The sequence below is a fragment of the Enhydra lutris genome, unplaced genomic scaffold (assembly GCF_002288905.1).
Source record: "Enhydra lutris kenyoni isolate GAN:26980312 unplaced genomic scaffold, ASM228890v2 scaffoldscaffold9, whole genome shotgun sequence".
NCBI lineage: Eukaryota > Metazoa > Chordata > Mammalia > Carnivora > Mustelidae > Enhydra > Enhydra lutris.
The window spans coordinates 22323463-22346691 of record NW_019154093.1 but is presented as its reverse complement, the minus strand read 5'-3'; the positions used below and the strand labels follow the sequence as shown (position 1 = coordinate 22346691).

The 23229-nt window shown below is 45.3% G+C and overlaps 1 protein-coding gene across 3 annotated transcripts in view; it reads left to right on the top strand.

The window, feature by feature from the left end:
- Window positions 1-5016: 5016 nt before the first annotated feature.
- LOC111143045 (enoyl-CoA hydratase domain containing 2) overlaps window positions 5017-23229 on the top strand; it is a 31458-nt gene continuing 13245 nt past the window's right edge. For 2 of the 3 annotated variants that reach the window (XM_022496479.1, XM_022496478.1), the window contains exons 1-3: window positions 5190-5378; window positions 22951-23018; window positions 23103-23190. In XM_022496479.1, coding sequence (XP_022352187.1) covers window positions 5246-5378; window positions 22951-23018; window positions 23103-23190 — 289 coding nt within the window. In that variant the 5' untranslated portion in view covers window positions 5190-5245. Of the gene's footprint in view, window positions 5379-22950; window positions 23019-23102; window positions 23191-23229 lie in introns of all 3 variants that reach the window. The other variant, XM_022496477.1, reaches the window with a different exon arrangement.

The window sequence follows — 23229 nt, the reverse complement described above, 5'->3', positions numbered from 1 at the left end:
GACTGGATCCCAGGACCGGGGGATCATGACCTGAGCTGAAGGCAGTCACATAACCAACAGAGTTACCCAGGTGCCTCAGGACACCTGTATGCTTTTACCTCAAAAGAGTTTTGTGTATATTATATCTATGATATTTACCATATCAGAAATTAAAGGTGAGAAAATATTTTTTTCTTTTATAAAAATTTTATTTATTTATTTGACAGGCAGAGATCACAAGTAGGCAGAGAGGCAGGCAGAGAGAGAGAAAGGGAAGCGGGCTCACTGCTGAGCAGAGAGCCCTGATCCAGGGCCCTGGGACCGAGACTCCAGCCGAAGGCAGAGGCTTTAACCCTCTGAGCCACCCAGGTGCCCCAAAGCTGAGAAAATCTTAAAACATTCACTTACCAGTTATTTAAGAATAAAAGTAAACTTGGGGGGCCTGGGTGGCTCAGTTAGTTAAGCATCCAGTTCTTGGTCATGATCTCATGGGTTTTGAGATCCAGCCCCATGTTGGGCTCCATGCTCAGCAGGGAGTCTGCTTAAGATTCTTTCCTTCTTAGGGCCCCTGGGTGGCTCAGTGGGTTAAAGCCTCTGCTTTTGGCTCAGGTCATGGTCCCAGGGTCCTGGGATCGAGCCCCACATCAGGCTCTCTTCCTCCCCCTCTCTGCCTGCCTCTCTGCCTACTTGTGATCTCTGTCTGTCAAATAAATAAATTAATTAAAAAAAAAAAGATTCTCTCCTTCTGCCCTTCCTCACACTTGTGTACTTGCTCTCTCTCTCTAAATAAAATAAATCTTTTAAAAAAGTAACCTGTTACTTCTGAATATAAATAATATTTTAGTGGCACCTGGGTGGCTCAGTGGGTTAAACCTCAGCCTTCGGCTCAGGTCGTGATCTCAGGGTCCTGGGATCGAGCCCCGCCTCAGGCTCACTGCTCAGCGGGGAGCCTGTTTCCTCCTCTCTCCCTCTGCCTACTTGTAATCTCTGCCTGTCAAATGAATAAATAAAATCTTAAAATATATATATTTTAATGAAAAATAGCTAGGCCTTTCTCCCAAAAAGTTAGTAGGAAGAGTAGCATTATTTTACATTGTCTCAAATCTGTTCAATATCTGGCTTCATAGAAAATAGCCAGACTCTCATTTCTGCTTCAGCAACCAAACTGTTGTGTCTTTTGTGTATATGTCTAACACAGATTTTAATTGCCTTTTCAAATAACTGTGGACATTCTTTTTTGATACTATACCTAAAACTCAGTGAGTCGTAGTTTCTTGAAAGGTATGTACAGTGTGACTTCTGAAACCATATTGGCGAACTTTTGTACTGTTACATTAAAATCCATTGGTTTATCTTGCCCTTTGTTCTGATATTTTACCCATGTATAATTTTATTACATTAGGCATTGGTCATTTAGAAAATGTTGGCTCACTGGGTTAAGCAAATCTTCCAAATGTTGACATTTCAAATTTCATAATGTAATATCAAGTAGAATGTCATTGTACAATATCAAGAAAATCACATTTGTTAATAACATCACCTATCTCATTTTTTAGAAAAAAAGGTTAAGCTACTAAACTCAAGGTAGTAGAAACAAGTTTTCATTTGGCCAAAAAGTACTGTCAGTTGTTTTGTTGAAGGGAAAGACTCGCCTTTTTTTTGTTGCTGCTGTTGTTTTGTTGAAGGGACAGACTCACCTTTTTTTTTTTTTTTTTTTACATATTTGAGAAAATGTCTGTGAAACACCCAAGTCTGAATAACTGTAGTTTGTTAGCTGTTCATTCAAGTGTAAATGGCATTCTATAACCTATGTGACTAGCTCAGCTGGTAACTCAAATAGGCACACAGGTGTTTTCTGGGATCAACTATTATACTTTGGCTTATAGCAGAAGTGCTTGATGTGTACTTCCCATTTTGTCACACAGAATATTAAAAATATATGTACTCATGAGATGAAATAGAATAAAATTAATTTTTACTATTTCATAAGAAAAAACAAAAACAAAAAATAGATGTCCATGGAAGTAGAGAGGGACTAATAAGATAATAAAAGTTGCTGTTAATGCTGAAAAGATTGGGAAAGAACATTTCCATTTTCAGTGTGGAGGACTAAATAATCGAAAAATTCTGCCAAGGCACCTGGGAGTTGATTGAGCTGCTGGCTCTTGGTTTTGGCTTGTGTCATGATCCCAGGGTCCTGGAATTGTGTACCATGTTGGGTTCCATGCTCAGTGAGGAGTCTGCTTGAGGATTCTCTCTCCATCTCCCTCTTGCCCCCAGCACCCTGCTCACGCACACTCTCTCTCTCAAATAAATCTTTTAGAAAAGCTTTTCCTGCCAAGAAACACCCAGAAATGCTGGATAAAATGCAATAAACATTCTTTTAAATGCATACAGTACGGAGGAGGGGTGTTTTTTCTTTTAATTTTACACTCATCTGTACTGTTTAAATGTTTTGACTTTGTGTATTACTTTTTTAAGACTATTTGAGAGAGAGAGAGAGCGAGTGAGTGGGAGCATGAGATGGGGGGAGAGGCAGAGGGAGAAGCAGACTCCCCACTGAGCAAGGAGCCAGATATGGGGCTTGATGCCCAGGACCCTGAGATCATGACCTGAGCCAAAGACAGACAGATGCTCAATGCACCGAGCCATCCAGCTGCCCCTGTGTATTACTTTTATTTTTATTTTTGCTATATCATGTCTTTTATTTTTGTCAGTGTGTTCTGTTTTCATTTTAATTATTTTTGGGGTAGATAATACTCAACACATGAATTAAGATTCAAAAGTATAAAAGGTCAAACTGTCAAAATTCTCCCTCTTACCCCATTCCCAGTTTCCCAGTTTCTCTCCCCATCCTAGAAATATTTTATGTAACTACAACCAAATACATATATGCACACGTGAGTAATGTTATCCCCCTGTATAATACAAACTTTAGCTTTCTTTACATGCTATTTCACATCTTGAATTTTTCATACAACAATGGATTTTTTAGATTATATCAGTGCATAAAAAGTTGCTTGTTACCTAGTGTTCAGTTTATGGATGTACCATACTTTATTTAACCACCTGTTGGTGGATATTAAGATGGTTTTCAGTGGCACCTGGGTGGCTCAGTCAGTTAAGCATCTGCCTTCGGCTGGGTCCTGGGATGGAGCCCCACGTAGGGCTCCCTGCTCAGCAGGGAGCCTGCTTCTCCCTTTCTCTCTCTCTCTGCCATTCCTCCTTGTGTTCTCTGTCTCTGTCAAATAAATAAATAAAATCTTTATATATATATATATATATATATATATATATCCTCTCTTGGTGGGTCTATAATTGACAGTTCTTTCTGTAATTGATTTCCGGTGGTATGGCACCAGAGCTCCCCCCCACCCCCCAACCCCCGCTTCTCACCTCCTGACTGCATTTTATTATTTTATTTATTTTATTTTAAGATTTTATTTATTTATTTGACACAGAGAAAGAGACAGTGAGAAAGGGATACAAGCAGGGGGAGTGGGAGAGGGAGAAGCAGGCCTCCCACTGAGCAGGGAGCCTGAACCAGAGCTCCATCCCAGGACTTTGGGATCATGATCTGAGCCAAAGGCAACACTTAATGACTGAGCCTCCTAGGCGCCCCTGACTGCATTTTAGTAAGGTTTCTCTTTATTAATTTCTATAACTGGCTTATATTTTCTTTTTTTTTTTTTTTAATTCTTAGCCTTTTATTTTTATTTATTTTTATTATGCTCAATTAGCCCACATATAGGACATTAGTTGTTTGTTTGTTTTAAGATTTTATTTGTTTATTTGACAGAGACAGAGAAGGAATACAGCAGGGAAAGTGGAAGAGGGAGAAGCAGGCTTCCTGCTGAGCAGGGAGCTGGATGTGGGGCTCCATCCCATGACCTGAGCCGAAGGCAGGTGCTTAATGACTGAGCCACCCAGGTGCCCCAATTTTCTTTTCTTTTCTTTTTTTTTTTTTTTTTTTTTTTTTTAAGATTTTATTTATTTGACAGAGAGATCACAAGTAGGCAGAGAGGCAGGCAGAGAAAGAGAGGGGAAGCAGACTCCCCGCTAAGTAGAGATTCCCCATGCGGGGCTGGATCCCAGGACCCTGAGATCATGACCTGAGCCGAAGGCAGAGGCTTAACCCACTGAGCCACCCAGGCGCCCCAGGTGGTATATTTTAATCTCCTTCAAGAAATCCAGTAGGTCAGCAGCTCAGCGGATGAGAAAACCTCATTACCCAGAACTCTTGCTTTACTCCAATGAGTTTTGGTTTCAAAACAACCCCTCCCAACTTCTCCACAAAATTCCCTTTCTCTCTGTTGGAGTAGCCTATGATTGTTTCCTGTGGCTTGTTTGTCTGAAATTGCAATTCTCCGCTATTCCCAAATAAACTTGTTTTTGCTGGTAAAATAACTTATTTTTTTTTAAAGATTTTATTTATTTGGTAGAGAGAGATCACAAGTAGGCAGAGAGGGAGAGAGAGAGAGGGAGGAAGAAGCAGGCTCCCTGCCTAGCAGGGAGCCCAATGTGGGACTCGATCCCAAGACCCTGAGATCATGACCTGAGCGAAAGGCAAAGGCTTAACCCAGTGAGCCACCCAGGCAGCCCCCAAATAACTTATTTTAAGGTCAACACTGCCAAAAGAATTTACTGCTTCCTCCAGCCAATACCTGGAGACAACCCCCACTCCCACCACACCCCCAATCTGTGGGAGCCTAAGGGTGGATAAACATCCCTTAGCTAACACAGCTAATGTTTCACAGGTTTCACGTGGCCAAACACCTTCCATGATTTCGTAATTTTTCACTTTCCGGACTCTATTATACAGGCCCGGTTCACCCACCTCCATATTCCTTCCTTCTCCCTTCAAAACTCTCCGTCACCTCCGTACAAACAGAAGTTTAAGTCCAGTTCACACCGAACAGTCCCTTTTTCTGTAGTGTATTATCTATTAGTGAGTAAAACCTGTTCTCACTTTAACTAGCCTCCCCCTGTATCTTTGACAGTAGTCATTATTATGATCCCCGCTTTACGGATTAAAACACTGACCCTTAAAGAGGTTGGCATCCTTGCCCCAAATCATGCAGCGGAGCTGGGTGGGCTTCGCCTAGCCCGGGTTCAAGTCTCCAAAGGGCAAGCGGCGTGGAAAACCGCTCTGGGCTGTGCGCCCCTAGGTGGAGCAGTTGCGAAAACCAGGGACACAGCTTCGAGCTCTCCCCGGCGTGGACGGAGTAGTGGAGGGGCTCTTGGCACCTTCCCAGCCTGCGCCCAGATGCTGCGCGCCCTGACCAGCGCCCTGCGCCTTCCAGGCCCCTGGAGACCCCTTCGCACCCGTGGCTGCGCCTCCCATGGAGCTACTGGGGACCCGGAGATCCAAGTGCGCGCCCTGACCGGCCGCGACCAAGGTAAGTGCGCTGTCGCGGGGAGCGCCGAGGCGGCGCGGGAGCCAGGGCCAGGGGGCCCACGACAGCGGAAGGACACCAGTAAGGGGAAGGCGGGCCGCTCACTGCGTTTGACGATTTGATCCCCAGCTGCGGTTTCCCAGTCAAGGCTCCCCAAGCCTTTCCGAAGCCCGGGGAGGTGGGCGACCACCCTGCTAGCCGCCCCGACCCTAACTGAGGTCACCTAGGTCCCTTCAGTCCTCCATTCAGGGGCGGGGGCTTTGAAGGAGGGGAAGGGAACTCGCCCAAGGAGAGTACGAGGAACCCACCGCCAGCACCAGTACTACCGCTTGCACCCCAGTAACTTTAATTAAAAGGCTCTAACCCTCCGGTCTGAGTCCTGGCTAGGTTCCAGAGGGGCGAGGCGGTCGAGCCAATCCGCCGGTGGGGCAAATGGAGGAGGAACAAGAGCAGAAAAGGGACAGGAGCTGGGCATGTCGCCCTGCGCTTTCTCCCGGCCCACACTGGCTGACGTTTGTGCCTTTTTGAGTCAGAAAGTTCCCGTTAGTCCCTGGTGACATGGTTTGGAGACTATGGCCAGGAAAGAATTCTTGGTAGGAATTGGGAAAGTTTGTTTTGTTAAAGCAAAGGGACAGGACCTCTGGGCAGAAAGAGCGTCCTGGGGTTTTGAGTGATTAAGTTCTAGAATATACCTGAGGTTTGGTGGAGTGAGGTCTGGAGCCAAGGACCAAGAAAGAATTCTTGAGACAGCTTTGGTGCAAAATGGTGGTTTATTAAGGCATGGGTACAGGACCCATGGGAAAGAAGAGCTGCTGCCCCTGGGTTGTGAGGGGTTTGCAGGTTATGTACCATGGGGGTGGGGGAAGTAAAGAAAAGGGAGGTTTCTATAGAACTTTCATATGCTAAAGAGGATCTACAAGATACCAGATTCCAGAGGCCTAGCGGTTGCCAAGGTCGTTCCGCCCTTTTTTTAGCAAACAGTTAAGATAGTTGGGAAATTCCTAAAGAATGTCACGTATGTCCCACCCAGGAGTGGGGGTGGGAGAAGGTTGCTGGGTGTCAGCTTTTGCTTTGTCTTCAGCCAGCCCTCTGTTCTCTCATCATTCCCACCTGAACAATTTTGACCCTTAAATCTTTAAGGTTGAAGGTGGAAGGTCTTAGCTTCTGTAACATCTTCCTGCTGAACAGGGGCGTAGAGTTGTCCCTACCTACTCAGGTCAACACTGGTCAGTTGGGGACTGTGTAGGGGAGTTAGGAAAGACTGAGGCAGCTGAATCCAGGGGAGACAGCTCAGGTGATCTTCCCAAGTGGAAAGGATCATCTGTGGAAGTTATGGCAGTGAAGCAGTCGATGCCAGGTGAGGAGACATGAGAGAAACAGCAAAACGTGATTAAAGTAGCAAAAAGAAAATGAAGCTCAAATTAAGTTTTTTGCTAGTTGACAAAAAGCCCTTTTCCAGTCCAGGAGTTTAATCAGTCATTAAAGGAGAGAGAGACTGTTTAAGTGCTAACTTGAGTATGTCAGAACCGAAGAAATATTTTGTGATAATCTGGAACATAACCATAGTATTTTGTTTTTGTGATAATGTAAGGGCCTACTTAGCCAGAGCGATTCCATCTTGGTTAAACAATGATTTTGTTGTTTATGCAGTAAAACTTAAACTGACCCCCCCCCCCCCCCCCCCGAGGAACTTACTTAGAAGCAAGCCCGGGAAACCAGTAAAATATGGTCGACCAGCCCCTAATAACAGAGCCCAAATACAAGGATGGGTCAGGTCAGGTGGTGATAACAGCCCAAATACAAGGACAGGTCAGGTCAGATGGAGACAACAGAGCCCAGAATGCAAGGACGAGTCAGGCCGAGTGGAGATGATCTCATTGGCCAGGCTCAACCACATGGCCTTTGCTCTACAAAAGCTAGTCTGTGAAGCTGGGGGTCGTCGATCTCTCTGTAAGAGATGGCGCCGACCAGTTGGTTTGATTCTCGGTGCTGGCGCAAAATAAAGCTTTGCTTGACCTTCGCTTTGTATCAGTCTCGCTCCTTTGATCACAGACCCTATCAATAGCACAACTTCTACCTTGTGTAGCAGTTAAAACATTCAATACCATTCTATTCTGTAAAGCTGCTTTACACATCTGTATCACCACAGCATTTTAATAGAGAAATGCTACTTGGAGGGGCATTTAGGACTGACCATGTACTTTGTAAGAGCTTCCACGTGCCAAACATCCTCCAGTTCCAAAGGGGCAACAAAAGTGGATGTTAGTTGGTCAAATCAATGAGACAGAACAAGTTCACCACTGTTTTAAGTCTGGAAGGTTGGCCAGGTTGGTAGTGGCTTTAATAATGCATCCGTGATTCCAAGCAAAACCCAGAGAACAGTGGCCATATAACCACTGGGTTCCGTTAGGAGACAAGTCCTCCAATTTTGGGTTTCTGTAACTACAGTCAAGATATCAAGGGCTATTCAGTTTTGGAGAGCCATCTTTTTAATGTGTAATAAAAGGCAGTCCATCGTTACTTTGTAGGGACCAAGGGAGTCCAAACCTAGGGACAATTTTCCTTCACGAAGTTTTTCTCACCTCCATGGCTTTTTTGCCCAAATCAGTGGCCTGATGTAAACCCTATATTACTTTCATTGGTTCCTAAGGTCATATCCTTTGAACGTCCTTTGAAGTGAATTACAGCTGTCTTCTTAGGTAGGTATACAGCCTTAAGAAGAGTTAATAATTTTAGGCCTGTATTGAACTGTGGAGTTATGGCTTGATAATAAACCCCTTTTCTTCCAAATTGCTCCATGGATATGTAGGACTAGGAAAGCATCTTTGGAGTCAGTATTAATATTAGTTTTTAAGGCTTTGGCAATTGCAAAGTGCTAGTGGGCACTACATCATTCCCATCTTTTCTTATTCCTTTTATGAAAACTATTGTCATCAGTAAACCAACTATCATTCATATTTTTAATAGGGGCATCTTAAATATGGCCAACTAAATAAAGATCAATAACCTCTGAACAGTTTTGCTCTATAGAGAAGTACAAGGGTCAGGTTCGGGTTCGGGTAACTAGGTTTAAAATTTGACAAGTTCTGATGGGGTCCGTTATCAAAGGAGCAAGACTGATACAAAGCGAAGGTCAAGCAAAGATTTATTTCACGCCAGTATCGAGAATCAAACCTACTGGTCGGGGCCGTCTCTTACGGAGAGAGCAACGACCCCCAGCCTCACAGACTAGCTTTTATAGAGCAAAGGCCATGTGGTTGAGCCTGGCCAATGAGATTGTAATACACAGAGAAAGTTGCGTAGTCATGCTAGGTCATACATGGGTGGCCAATGGAATTACAATTTACCCTATAGTAGCTGTTTGAACTAGCCTATCTATCACTCTGGTCAGAATTGGCACCCTAGTTTGGCACCCAAAAGGCGGAGTTTACATTCTTTGGTGGTTAGGGAGATAATATGTGTGCTTTACTGATTGGATGTCTCCATCTGGCCTGACAACGTCCTTGCATTCTGGGCTCTGTTATCAGGGACTGGTGACCATATTTTACTGGTTTCCCAGGCTTGGCTTTAAGTAAGTTCCCCTGGGGGCGGGGGGGCAGGGTCAGTTTAAGTTTTACTGCATAAACAACAAAATCACTATTTAACCGAGATGGAGTCGCTCTGGCTAAGTAGGCCCCTACATTCCCCCCTTTTCTTTGGAGATTAGTCAAATCCTTGACTTTTCAGCCAGTTCTATGTCCTCTTTTGTACAAATGACATTAGGGCACTTATAATGCAGGGGCCAAGGGGCGCCTGGGTGGCTCAGTGGATTAAGCATCTGCCTTCAGCTCAGGTCATGATCTCAGGGTCCTGGGATTGAGTCCCGCATCGGGCTCTCTGCTTGGTGGGGAGCCTGATTCCCCCCCACTCTCTCTCTCTGCCTGCCTCTCTGTCTACTTGTGATCTCTCTCTGTCAAATAAATAAATAAAATCTTAAAAAAAAAATGCAGGGGCCAAAAAGTAACATTTAACAATAGGACCAACAAAGAACTCAATGAACTCATTGTTTTTTGAGTCTTAGCTTTAGACCACGATCAGCGGGGTCCATTGGCAGCAGCATCCATCTCTGGGGGACGTCCTCGTCCTCGTCTCGTTTGATGTGACACGCGTGAATCCAGGTCCTGATGACTTCTACTTTTATTGCCGTGGGGGTGGTCAGGATGACAGTAAATGGTCCCTTCCAGCGAGGCTCTAAGTTTCCCACTTGGTGGCAGCATATCCAAACCAAGTCCCCCTGTTGGTAAGGATGTGGTTCCACCTCCGTCTCCGTCTCAGTGTGGGCAGTTTGGATCCCTTTGTGGCCTCTTTTTAAGACAGACTGTAATGCTTGCAGTGACCTTGGCCATCTGCAGTGCCTTGATGAGTGCAATCAGCTCCGATTTTTGCACCGAGGTTCCATGTGTCAGGGCCGCTGTCCAGAGTTCCTGCTCAGGAGAAACCACCACAGCCCCCGCATACCTCTTTCCATCGACCATGTAGCTACTCCCATCTGTGAACAGAGTCATCTCCGCATCCAGGAGGGGAGTGTCTCTGAGATCCGGCTTTATTCCTGTGACCTGGGTTAGGACCTCCCTGCAGTTGTGTGGGTGGTCAGCCAGCTCCTCTGGTAGTAACGTGGCTGGATTTAGCACCGCCAGGGGCCGGAAAGTCACTTTCGGTTTGTTGAGGAAGAGGGTCTGATACCCTGTCACTTGGGCATTTGTCATCCACCGGTCTGGTGGAGTCTGGAGAAGGCCCTCGATCGTAAGTGGTGGTCAAGATGAGATTTTGACCCAAAGTCAATTTACATGCATCCTTGACCAGGAGGGCCATGGCAGCAGTTATGTGGAGGCAAGGGGGAACCCAGCCTCTACTGGATCTAGTTTCTTGCTAAGATAGGCTACTGGTCTTTGTCAAGGCCCCAGAGTCTGAGTCAAAACTCCTTTGGCCACCCCTGCCTTTTTATCCACATACAAGTGGAAGGGCTTGGTAACATCTGGGATGGCCAATGCTGGGGCACTCAGGAAGGCTGTTTGTAATTCCCAAAATGCTCCTTCTGCCTCAGCTGTCCACTCTACCATAGTGAGTCCTCCCTTAGTCAGTTCGTAGAGAGGTTGGGCAATCTCCACGAACCGCAGTATCCACAGCCTACAGTGGCCCACCATCCCAAGAAACTCCCTCACTTGTCAGGGCGTGGTGGGGCAGGGGTATCGGGTGATCACCTGTTTCCTGGACTTAGACAGTGAACTCACTCCCTCGTGGACATCAAAGCCCAAATAAGTAGCGTGGCTCTGACAAAGCTGTGCTTTCTTTGCTGACACCCAATACCCTTTTTCCTGCAGAGTCTGTAAGAGAGCTCTCGTCCCCCGCAAGCATGACTCATAGTCCTCAGCGGCTATCAGCAAGTCATCAACATACTGTAACAGAGTGACTCCTGGGTTGGAGGTTCTGTACTCACGCAAATCCTTGTGTAGGGCCTTGTCGAAGATAGTGGGTGAATTCTTGAATCCTTGGGGAAGTCTTGTCCAGGTGAGCTGGCCTTGGAACCCTTCCTGTGGGTCGGACCACTCAAAAGCAAAAGGGGGCTGAGACTCCATTGCTAAAGGTATGCAGAAAAATGCATCCTTGCAATGTAAGACGGTATACACAGTTCTTTTGGGGCCCAGGAGGGAGAGTAGGGTATAGTGGTTAGGCACCGTCGGGTGGATATCTTCAACCCATTTATTGACTTCCCGCAAGTCCTAAACAGGTCGGTACTCCCCAGTCTCGGCCTTTTTGACAGGCAGCAAAGGTGTGTCATTAAAACATAATTTTTCTCTCTAAAATAACCCTCATTTCCAGAGATAGCCAAATCAGGACTAATTTATTTGAAAAACAAGTCCAGTTTTAGCAAACTTGGCCTAATTATTTACATAAGATGAGCAAGAACAGTGAGTGATCATATAGATCTTTAAGAATCTGCTTTGCTGGAACTTCATATAAGGAATCTCTAGGTTGAACTTTTAGTAGCCTCTCCAGGCCAGAAGCCAAGCCATGTACTTGCCATCAGTACCTGCAATACCTGTGGATTTGGGCAGAGTCCTCTTCCTGAGGTCCCCAAAGTATCCTGAGGTCCCTGCACCTGCCAGGAAGTGACATTCTTTACTCACCTGGTGAGGCTGCTGGGAACTCTGTAAGCAGGGTACCAGGCTAACAGTCCAAGGGGCTTTATGGCTCCAGGTTTCATAAAGTCAACCTTAGTTCCTAAAAGCTGTCTGGTCATATCTGAGTCTATGCATGTCTTTCTCAAATATGACATTCTAGTCAAAGTCTTGGCAAAATAACTAATGGTGTCCTGTTACAAGAACAGATTCTTATTGAACTTATGCAAATAACTGATTGCCGTGGAAGAATACTTACTGAGACCATTTGAGTTTCAGAGGGTTCAGATAGAAAAGTTGAATGCTTTGATTTGTTTACAAATTAATATTTTTACATTTCTGTAAGTCACAGATAAGTAAAATTTTCCTTAGTGTGGAAGAGCAAACATTAGAGAACCAGCAATGTTTAAAATGAGACATAACACTATCATCTTTTAGTTAATTTAACCCCATGTTACTAATTCTGGTTTAGTTTGAATGCAGCTTTAGTTAGTTCTGGAAATTCTTACCCATTTCAGTTTTAGGATTTTTAATATATAGAATACCTGTATTTGTCCTTAAAGTCCTTTATATGAATCTCCTTTAAGGTGAAACTCATTTTACAGGAGAATTAAAACAAAAAAAAACTCAGAAATGGACATTGTTAATGATCTGAGATTTCGCTATGATACTGTAGACAAAGAAACTCAGTTATTCTGTGACCCACTGACACATAACACTTCAGTAATTACAGTATCAAGTGATGAGCTATCAAAACATTAAAACTGGGGTGCCTGGGTGGCTCAGTGGGTTAAAGCCTCTGCCTTCGGCTCGGGTTGTGATCCCAGGGTCCTTGGATTGAGCCCTGCATCGGGCTCTCTGCTCAGCAGGGAGCCTGTTTCCCCCTCTCTCTCTGCCTGCCTCTCTGCCTACTTGTGATCTCTGCCTATCAAATAAATAAATAAAATCTTAAAATATATATATATTAAAAAAAACATTAAAACTTTAGGAAATGCATAGAATCTCTAGAATAGTTATAGCATTTACTCAAATGTAACCCAAGGTTTATCATTTGTTTAGCAGTACTTCCTGAGTAACTTAGCATACCAAGGAAAATTCTAATGAGTTAAAGAGATTTCATTTACAATTCAAATCTTGTCAACATCTGCTAAAATCGTATAAAGTTTTAAAGCACTTGCCTAAATATAATTAGGGATGTTAAAGACCTGATACAGGCATAATGTGGGAAATGGTTTTTCTGGACAGGCAAAGAGGAAACAACTGTTCACATTTTCTTCCTAACAGCAGATTAATTTAAGAAAACTGTCTTTTTGAATGGAGACAATTTTAATCTTATACCAGTGCACCTTTAAAACCCATTCATTTTAATCTTAGTCTGTCCTGATCACACCTAAAACTTTTTTTCTGAAGATTTCCCTTCACAAACCTTTTACTCTCTTTTACATTTAAATTTTGTCCCAAGCCACTTCTTTTCAAACCATCTCATTTAGAACAAAATTACCTTTTATCTTTAACAAAATGCATTCCCATTCCGTATCTTTCTTAAGTATCTATTTTTCCACATACAGAATTGTTTCCCGTATTTCCATTAGTCTTAGTTACAGTTAGAATTTTGTACTCTTAGAAACATCTTAGTCTCTAGTCAGTTAAGTATTAACCACTTGTGAACTGTTACAACAGAATTTTCAGATGGCAAATTTATAAATCAGTTAAGCACAAAACATGTTTACCAACAGATTTAAATATTCTTAGTTTCTTTGCAGTAAGTCAAAAGCATTTACTTGACTTAGCATTTTATCCTATTTGAAAGACCTAGATGTCCAACGAATTTAATTCCATTTGTCATCCAAGCAAAACTTTAACTTTCAGGTTACCAAAAACTTTGAAAGCTATATTAACAATTACCCATGAAAACTCTAAGACAATGAACCCTCAGTTTAGTCATCTTTTTGCTAACAACCCAGCAGAGGTAACATGAGGTTATTTGACCTTCAGTAAACCTTGACAGAATAAAAGTTTCACATTTACTGCTGTAACTTCGAAGACAGGTCTATCTTAATTAAACCAACAAATGTAACTTAATTTAAATACTGATTTATGTTCCACCTGGGCCCACCCCATTTTCAGTATTTACCTGAGACATGGGTGGGGAAATCTGAAGTGGGGGGGTGTTAGGTCCAGGGGGTGCTCTTCTTGCTCCTTAATAGTGAAGAGAGAAGGAGCCTTGGTGCATGGTCTGGAGGCCAGTCTTGCAGGCCGCAGGCCGCACCCACAATGGTGCAGAAACGGGAAAAGGGGGAGACAGAAGAAACCAAGTGCTGCTAGGAGGCAGAGAAAGGATTCCTGGTTTTAGAGCTCATCAGCCCCAACAGAGAAGCAGATGCTGTGTTTTCCCGCCAACAAGGGGGGAGAGGTTAAGCAGTCCATGTTGGGCCAGAGAAGACGGAATTTCCCTGAAACAAAGGAGTTTTGGCAGCTGCTTGGGAATATTCCTTAAAGTCTCTGACTTGAGTTAGACTAACCCCAGTTGGCTCCAGTTAAAGCCGTTGACACAGGAAATGAGTGAGGGAGAAGCCCCCACATCTATTAGGAGGGACAGAGAGAAAGTCAGTGTCCCCTTTGCTAGGGATGGCCTATGTATCCTCCAGCAACCTGGGTTTACTAGGAGAAGGCTTATTTACATAATTATCATCCAGGATGTCAGAAGGGAGTTTACTAGCTGACTCATTTGGGCAAACACATTCTGCAAAAGGCCTTTAGGTCGGGGTCCTGGTGTAGAGCAATGAAGGCCTAGCTATGAGCAATGAAGGTACCCTAGGTCCATTTGCCCTGTTTCCTGCAGAGGAGATCTAACTGATAGATCCCACTGAGGCCATGCAGTATGACAGGAGCTCTGTCCTTTCCTAGTTTTGCAATCCAGATTATTTCCAGTGGGTTAAAAGGCACTCCAAGGTAGAGTCCTTGAGAACTGAAGAAGCCTACTGAGGCCATGCTCCCAGTAAAGTAAAGAAGGTCCATTACCAAATCCCTCCTGACTCCTGGGTGGCGTCCCACACAGGATTATGTCAGAGGTTCCCATGTGTCAAAGTCGACCTGAGGCGTCCCTCAAGAGATCGCTATTAATCACGATCCTGCCTTACCCGGGAAGGCATTCCTGCACGTAAAAGGCCCTGGAGGGGTGCCAGCACCCCTACCCTTCCCCATCACATCCTAGGCTGCCAATGGGTGCCTGGTGAATGGACCAAAATACTGTGCTATGCTATGCCATCGTCTGTCCTGAAGATTGCATACTGTTTTGCCAATTTAACCCATGGAAATACTAGAAAAGTGGGGCGCATGGGTGGCTCAGTGGGTTAAAAGCCTTTGCCTTTGGCTCAGGTTATGATCTCGGGGTCCTGGGATGGAGCCCTGTGTCCAGCTCTCTGCTCAGCGGGGAGCTTGCTTCCTCCTCTCTCTCTGCCTACTTGTGATCTCTGTCTGTCAAATAAATAAAAATAAAAAATCTTTAAAAAAAAGAGAGAAATACTAGAAAAGTTTGTCAAGGGGAAATTACCCAATTTTGTAGCTTTAAGTAGTTTGTAGAAGACACTAACAAGAAACAGTAAAGATTGAAATCCATCATGGTCTATGTGACATTCCAACGCATGTGGTCCTTACAGCCAACTTACCTAGGAAATGGTCCCTGGTTGCATTTTAATTCAATCAGGTACTGGTTTTGACCGGCTCCCAGTGGAGGTCCTGCAGCCAGAAATGGCTAGGCCAGAGATGTGGAGGGGATCACATTAGACCAATCAGGAGGAAACCTCCCACGGGATTCTTAAGGTTGGCAGCCGTCCTGGTGACTTAGGTGGCTGTCCCGAGCCCAAGACAAGACAACTTCGTGTAAGAACAGGAACAGAGAGAGGGCATCAAGTTTCTGAGTCTTACTACCATTCCGGCCAGGGTACTGACTTCCAGCCAAAATGCAGACATTTTCCTCCCTGTAGAATAGCCACAGGTTAGAGGATTCCAGCCTGAGCAATCAACATGCAAGTGTTCCAGTAAGACCACACTCCTTGAAAAGCCCCTGAAATGAGACTAAAGGAAGAGGAGAGAATTTTGCACTGAAGCTCAGTCCAAATGTAAAGACTCACACCCCCACGTTTGGCCGCCAAATGATGAAATTCTAGAATATACGTGAGGTTTGGCGGAGGGAGGTCCAGAGCCAAGGACCAAAAAAGAATTCTTGAGACATCTTTGGTGCAAAATGATGGTATATTAAGGCATGGGGAAGCACCCATGAGCAGGAAGAGCTGCTGCCCTAGGGTTGTGAGGGGTGGGCAGTTATATACCATGGGAGCGGGGGAAGTAAGGAAAAGGGAGGTTTCAATCGAACTTCCGAACTTTTGTATGCTAAAGAGGACCTACAAGATACCAGATACCAGAGTCCTTGCCATTGCCAAGGTCGTTCTGCCCTTTTTAGCAAGCTATGAAGATAGCTGGGAGATTCCTAAAGAATGTCACATATGTCCCTCCCAGGAGTGAGGGTGGGAGAATGTTGCTGGGTGTCAGCTTTTGCTTTGTCCTCAGCCAGCCTTGTGTTCCCTCATCATGAAGAGAGACTGATTATGTAAGATTTTCTATCCTCTGGACAGGTGGGTAATGTTAGGGCTCCAGGAAGTTGAGTCTATAGGTTTCTGGAGATTGCTTTTTTCTTATGAATCATTAAAGCAGTTGCAAATGTATCAAGACTGGAGTCCTACAGGACGGTGATTTCCATCAGTTAACCATTTGTTTTTCCCCTTTCCTTTGTTCTGGGGCAGCCAGGTGTGCCTGAGGAATGTCGCACTTGTTCTACCTGGGTGGGGGGCGGGGGCGGGTGTCACAGAGCAGCTTGTGCTTTGCCTTCAGCCTGCCTTTTCCCTCATCAACTGGCAGAGAACATTTTCGATTGCACCTGTTGTGTTGTTTTTGCAGGGGTGAGAGGAGACCAAAGTGCATTCAGTGGGGTTACTCACAGGCTTCAGTTACCATCAGGGCAAAGCCAATTTTTTTTGGCCTTACTTTCTCCCCAATCCCAAGCCCTCTCCCTAAATTTGTTGTAACTTAGTTTGTGTTTTAATTTACATAGTTCTAATGTACATAGATGATGTTGTACTGTATACATCTTGTGTTTATTCCTTCCTTTTTTCCCCTGCCTGATTCGAAGGTTTTTGTTTTGTTTTGTTTTGTTTTGTTTTGTTTTGTTTGACAACGGAGAGAAGTTTATTAAGTGAAGATACAGAAAAACCTCTCAAGAATGAGAGGGGTCCCCACCAGGGTTGTCAACCAGGGCCATTAGGGTTGGTCTTTTATAGAAAGCTAACCAGGGAACTTAAATCCTCTTAACTTAACCAATCCTCTTGGCTTACTCCTTTTTTAGGGGACAGTCATTCTTTGTTGGTCACAGGTTGTTACCATAAAGACACCCACCCCCACGCCTAGGGCAGGGTGGTCCGATTTGTCCCCTTATTTCTGGTTTCCCCACACCTCCACCTTTTGGGGATTTCTGAGAGCCTGATCACTTAGCTCCCTATCTCTCCCTACATAGCTCCCCTGTCCCTTCCTCATTCCTCCCCCTGGAACAGTAACCCTAACTGCCCTTACGGAATGCGACGATGACCACTCTGGCTGCTTCCTGCTGAAATGGGGCAGTGGGCTGTATGGCAGTTAGAATCTATCCAAGGGTCCATCCAGGGGCTTATGGTATGGCTCCAGGGGGTCATGATGAGCAGCAAACTGTGCAGGGAACCCTCCTACACTGCTGGTGGGAATGCAAGCTGATTCTAAGTTGTTGTTGTTGTTTTTAAGATTTTATTTATTTATTTGACAGAGAGAGCACCAGAGAGCACAAGCAAGCAGAGCAGCAGAGGGAGAGGGAGAAGCAGGCTCCCTGCGAGCAGAGAGCCCGATGCGGGGCTCGATCCCAGGACCCTGGGATCATGACCTGAGCCGAAGGCAGAGGCTTTAACCCACTGAGCCACCCGGGCTCCCCAGATCACTACCTCTTTAATAATCAGTGACCTGAAACAAGGACTTGTGCCTCAACTTTACAAAACAATCACTTGTCAAATTAAGGCTCACTTGTAAATGACAGAATGTTTTATCCCCAAAACACCCCCAAGGATCGGCAGATTAAGCCTCTGCCCTTGCTAGAGGGCACATAGATGGCAGGAGAAAGTCCCCGAGAAGGGAACCACTGAGAAAAGGTGGAGGAGGCAGGAGGAGGGGGAGGCTCACAGAGGAGAATCCATTCCCCTCCAGCCCAAAGTGATCATTTAGAGTCATTTGATGTTTGCGTTAGAAGGCAGGGCTTCTGCTTTCTTTACCTCTTTACCTGTTTACCTTTACCTCTTTACCTTCAGCATTCTTTACCTCTTTACCTGTTGCCCTTGAAAATAGGATCAGTTGGGGCGCCTGGGTGGCTCAGTCCTCAAGCATCTGCCTTTGGCTCAGTCGTGGGCCCAGCGTCCTGAGATCCAGTCCCATATGCTCAGCGGGAAGCCTGCTTCTCCCTTTCCCATTCCCCCTGCTTGTGTTCCCTCTCTGACTTGTGTCTCTCTCTGTCAAATATATAAAGAAAATCTTTAAAAAAAAAAGGAAAGAAAATGGGATTAGATTTTTAACCACTCTTGGCTCTTCTTATGGCTTGATTCAATTCCTTAGCTGGGTGCGCAGGGTTCAGCACCACAACCTCACCTTCCCATCTTCTCTCTTCGAGCCAGGGGTTCATCTTACACCGTCCCACCTCTGTTTTGTCACCTTGAATTCTCTTTCCTCTCTGCTGATATAAGTCCTTCTGCAGTTACTCCTCCCCCTCCCATTATCCCTTTACTTTCCATGTATCTGGACTGGACTCTCTCATAGGCTGTTAGCTCTGTGGAAGTAAGGATTGCCAGCTGAGTCCGGCTGTTAATATAAGGCACATTCACTTCTTCTCTGGGCCTCAGTTTCCCTTTCTGTATAGTATGGGGTTGTAAAACCACTTGGTCCCTAATACCTTGCGGTGTTTTCTTTTTCCTTTTTTAAATGATTTTATTTGGGGTGCCTGGGTGGCTCAGTGGGTTAAGCCTCTGCCTTCCGCCCAGATCATGATCCCAGGGTCCTGGGATTGAGCCCCCCATCAGGCTCTCTGCTCAGTGGGAAGCCTGCTTTCCCCATCCCCCCTGCCTGCCTCTCTGCCTGCTTGTGATCTCTGTCTGTCAAATAAATAAATAAAATCTTTTAAAAAAAGTTCTTAAAAAAATAAATGATTTTATTTATTTGCGAGAGAGAGAGCGCACACGCGTGCACACAAGCAAGGGGTAGGGGCAGAGGGAGAGGGAGAAGCAGACTCCCCATTGAGCAGGAAGCCCAACGTGGGGCTCCATCCCAGGACCCTGAGACTGAGCAGAAGTCAGATGCTTAGCTGACTGAACCACCCTGGCACCCCTTACAGTGTGCTTTCTATTGACTCTTCCAGGGAGCAAGAATTTTCTGTCCTCTTCAAGGTCTTTCTGGCTGGACTAAGAATCAAATTGACATGAAATGGATTAACAGGAGAAAATCAAATTTAATTCTGTATGTACAGGGAATTCATACAGACATGGAAATTCCAAAAACAGGCAAAATGAGATACATAAGTCACTCTGAACTAAGGAGAAGAGGTAGGGGTCTGGGACTTCAGAGGGAAGGAATATAATTCACAAAAAAGATGAAAAGGAGTAAATGTTTGCTAAACAAATGTTCGCTGGGCCACCCAGAAACAATGGGACATAGAGGACTTTGATCAAACAGGCCATAGGGTGCCTGGGTGGCACAGTCAGTTAAGGGGTTAAACTTCTGAGTCTTGGTTGCAGCTCAGGCTCAGCACTCAGCAAGGAGTATGCTTAAGTCTTTCTCTCTCTCCCTTTGCCCCTTACCCTCTACTTGCTCTCTTGAGTTCTCCTCTCTCTCAAATAAATAAACCTTTTTTTTTTTTGAAAAATTTTTATTTATTTATTTGAGAGAGCGAGAGAGTGAGCATAAGTTGGGGGAAGGAGCAGAGAAAGAGGGAGAAGCAGACTCCCCACTGAGCAGGGAGCCAAACTTTGGGCTCCATCCCAGGACCTGGGACTATGACCTGAGCCAAAGGCAGTCGGTTTGGGCGCCTGGGTGGTTCAGTGGGTTGAGCTGCTGCCTTCGGCTCAGGTCATGATCTCAGGGTCCTGGGATCGAGTCCCGAATCGGGCTCTCTGCTCAACAGGAAGCCTGCTTCCCTCTCTCTCTCTCTCTCTCTGGCTGCCTTTCTGTCTACTTGTGATCTCTGTCAAATAAATAAAATCTTTAAAAAAAAAAAAAAAAGGCAGTCGGTTTAACCGACTGAGCCACCCAGGTGCCCCTCAAGTAAATAAATCTTAAACAGGGCGTCTGGGTGGCTCAGTGGGTTAAAGCCTCTGCCTTCAGCTCAGGTAATGGTCCCAGGGTCCTGGGATCGAGCCCCGAATCGGGCTCTCTGCTCCGCAGGGAGCCTGCTTCCTCCTCTCTCTCTGCCTGCCTCTCTGCCTACTTGCGATCTCTCTCTCTCTCTCTCTCTCTCTGTCAAATAAATAAGTAAAATCTTTGTAATAAATAAATAAATCTTAAACAATAATAACAACAATAACAAACCAGGTCTTGCTAGGTTCCTCCCAGTCTACCATACGTAGTTCATAGTAAAATGTAGTTATTTATGGTGATAACTCTCTTCCTAGATCAGATCCTGTATCTGGGCAGTTGTTGGGGAGGGAGAGGTAAAGAACTTTTCCTGAATTTATTGGGTTTGACTGTTTTTTAACTCAAATAATCTTCATGCCAAAGTGACCCAAAGCAGCCTGCCCTTGGTCCCTACCACTCCCACCTATATTACCTGAGCTGAGATGGAGGCCATCCAGATAGAAGTGAGCTAAGGTCAGCTGCTAAGGCAATTATCAACCAGTGGCTTGTGGATTTGGTAAGATCGGAGACGGTGTGATACAGACCTACCACACTGCAGAGGTCCCACAAGGGCAATGTTCTCGGAATCAGAGCTCAACGAAAAGCTTCAGGACCATGGCTGAGTTCTCTTATTTCTCCAGGATTTGACATGTCGGAGTACAAACTGAATGAAAGCCAAAGACACCCTGTCTGGCTCCTCATAGCACCCAGCTTGAAGTTCTTTCCTTCTCTCGAATCCTGGAATTTTCCCTAGCATCTATGCCTTTTTTCTGTTCACCATACCCATAAACTCTGGCTAAGCACTTATGGGCATCATCTTTTTTTTTTTTTTTTTTTTTTTTTAGATTTTATTTTTAAATACTCTGTACACCCAGCATAGGGTTTGAACTTAGAACCCCAAGATTAAGTAAGAGTCACATGCTCTAGCAACTGAGCTAGCCAGGTGGCCCAAGCATTATCGCCTTAAATCCTCATAACAACCTTTTTATAATTTCTTTTTATGGATCTGGAAATTGAAGGCCAGAAGAGTAAACCAACTTGCCCAAGGTCAATGGCTAAGCTGTGACTTGAGCCAAGCACCCTATTTATCTTCTGAAGAAGGAGATAAAAATGGAGAGAAGGGATAGAGATGAAATATGGGAGACATTCAGCCAGTAAGAAAGGAGACAGAACAGGAAAGTGAAGAGGAGAGAGGAAAGTTTCTACCAATCTCAAGATGTCGTGACTGTGTTAGTTTTCTATTGCCACATAACAAATTACCTCAAGCTTTACTGCTTAAAATAACACACATTTATTGTCTTATAGCTTCTGGAGGTCAGAAGTGCAAGCACAATTGGGCAGCGTTCTCTGCTTCAGGGTTTTACTGAGTTGCAATCCCGGGAGTTGGCCAGGGCTGTGGTCTCATCATAGGCTTGACTAAGGAGAGATCTACTTCCAAGCTGCTTCTGTTGATAAAATTCACCTCCTATGGTTGTACGACTGAAGCCCTGTTTTCTTCCTCTTGGCTTGGGGGCCATTCTCAGCTCCTGGGGGCTGCCTCTAGTTGCTTGCCACATGACCCTCTCTATAGGCCCACTAGTTTGGCTAGTGTGCCCTAGCAAGACAGAGTCTTATGTATACATTGTAGCCTAATGATGGAACTAACACCTTATCACCGGTGCCATATAATTGAACCGCAGTCTTGGAAGTGACATTTTATGATCTTAGCTGCATTCTGTTGGTTAAAAGCAATTCACAGGCCTTGCCCACACTCCAGGGAAGGAGATTATTGAGGCTATGAAGATGGGGCCCAGTCTAGGGTCTGTCTGCCACAAAGACCTTGGACTGCTACACTCCAGTGCGGTTTTTCTTTATCTGCTAGAGTTTTTCTTCCTTAAAGTTGCAGCATTTTCTCTCCTGGAGCACTAGAGCTGGAGAAGACCTTGGGCACATCTGAGTTCTGTGGAACTTCCAGAGGCCTGCTGGGCTCAAAGAACTTTTTGAAGGTTTCCAAGGAGGCTAAGGAGGCCACCTAATCTGAAATGTTATGGTTTTCTGTCCTGAACCACAGTTCTCTAACTCCTGGCTGGAAACTCTGTCCCTTGAGAGCCCTGAAACTTTCATTGTTCCTTCCCTGTGTTATAGATCAACTCACACTGAGAAAGCCATCTTAATAAATAGGGCTTGCTCCACAGACAAGGCTAAGAACCCTGGAATGAAATAATGAGAGGACTTTGAAGACTAAAGGATAGGTAAACACGAGAGGGAAAACAGCCAAGAAGGTATTAGAGTATTTGAGCCCATTCCCAGAGCTGGTCTCTTTTCTCTACAACTGGCCCAGATTGTGGGGGTGGGTTGAGGCTAGAGTAGGAAGCAATGGCCAGATTGGGGAAGGGGGGCATCTTTTGGGTGATATTAAGGAATTTGACTTAATTTTGGTGAGAAGGGAAAGGGAGGGACGTGGTTGGATTTGGGTTAGAAAGAGGATTTGGACCCAAATGAGGGAATGAATGTGGAGTCGGAAGGAAGAGCAAGACTGAAGGCAAGAGGGCCAGTTGGGCAACTCATGTAGTAGAGGAGAGAGCCCATATCAGGTTACTGGCTGCAGGGAGGGTATCAGCTGAAAGGTCTGAGATCTGTTTAAGAGGTTGAATTGTTCAGGGAGACTGAGTAAATTGCATAGGTGAGGAAGAGGGAGCAGCAGGACAGCCTTCTGGGTTGACAGATCATTTGCTAACAAAGGGTACAGGAGAAAGACTGAGCCATGGGTTTACAAGCTCTTCCACTTCTGTGAAGCAGAAGAAACAAGCAGTTATTCTCTACATTTTATCGTCAGGGAAACTGAAGCATGGGTGTGTGTGATTTGCCCCAAGTCCCAGTGCTCATGAAGAGTAGAGGTTGCCCAGAACCCAGGCTGCTGCCTCCAGACCCCAGCCCAGGAGTGAGCAGGCCTACTGGCTCACCCAAGGCTACCCTGTCACTTGCAGGAATCACTGAGATTCTGATGAACAGACCGAGTGCCCGCAATGCTTTGGGGAACGTCTTGGTCAGCCAGGTGAGAAAGGGCAGACACCAGGGTGGGGCGGGGGTGTTGGGCTGGGGCTGGGCTGGGGGGTATCTGACAAGGTCTCCTCTGCAGCTGCTGGAAGCTCTGGCCCAGCTGCGGGAGGACCAGCAAGTGCGTGTTCTGCTCTTCAGAAGTGGAGTGAAGGGTGTGTTCTGTGCAGGTGGGTTTCCTCCCCTGCCCGTACCCCTCCCTCTGGGCT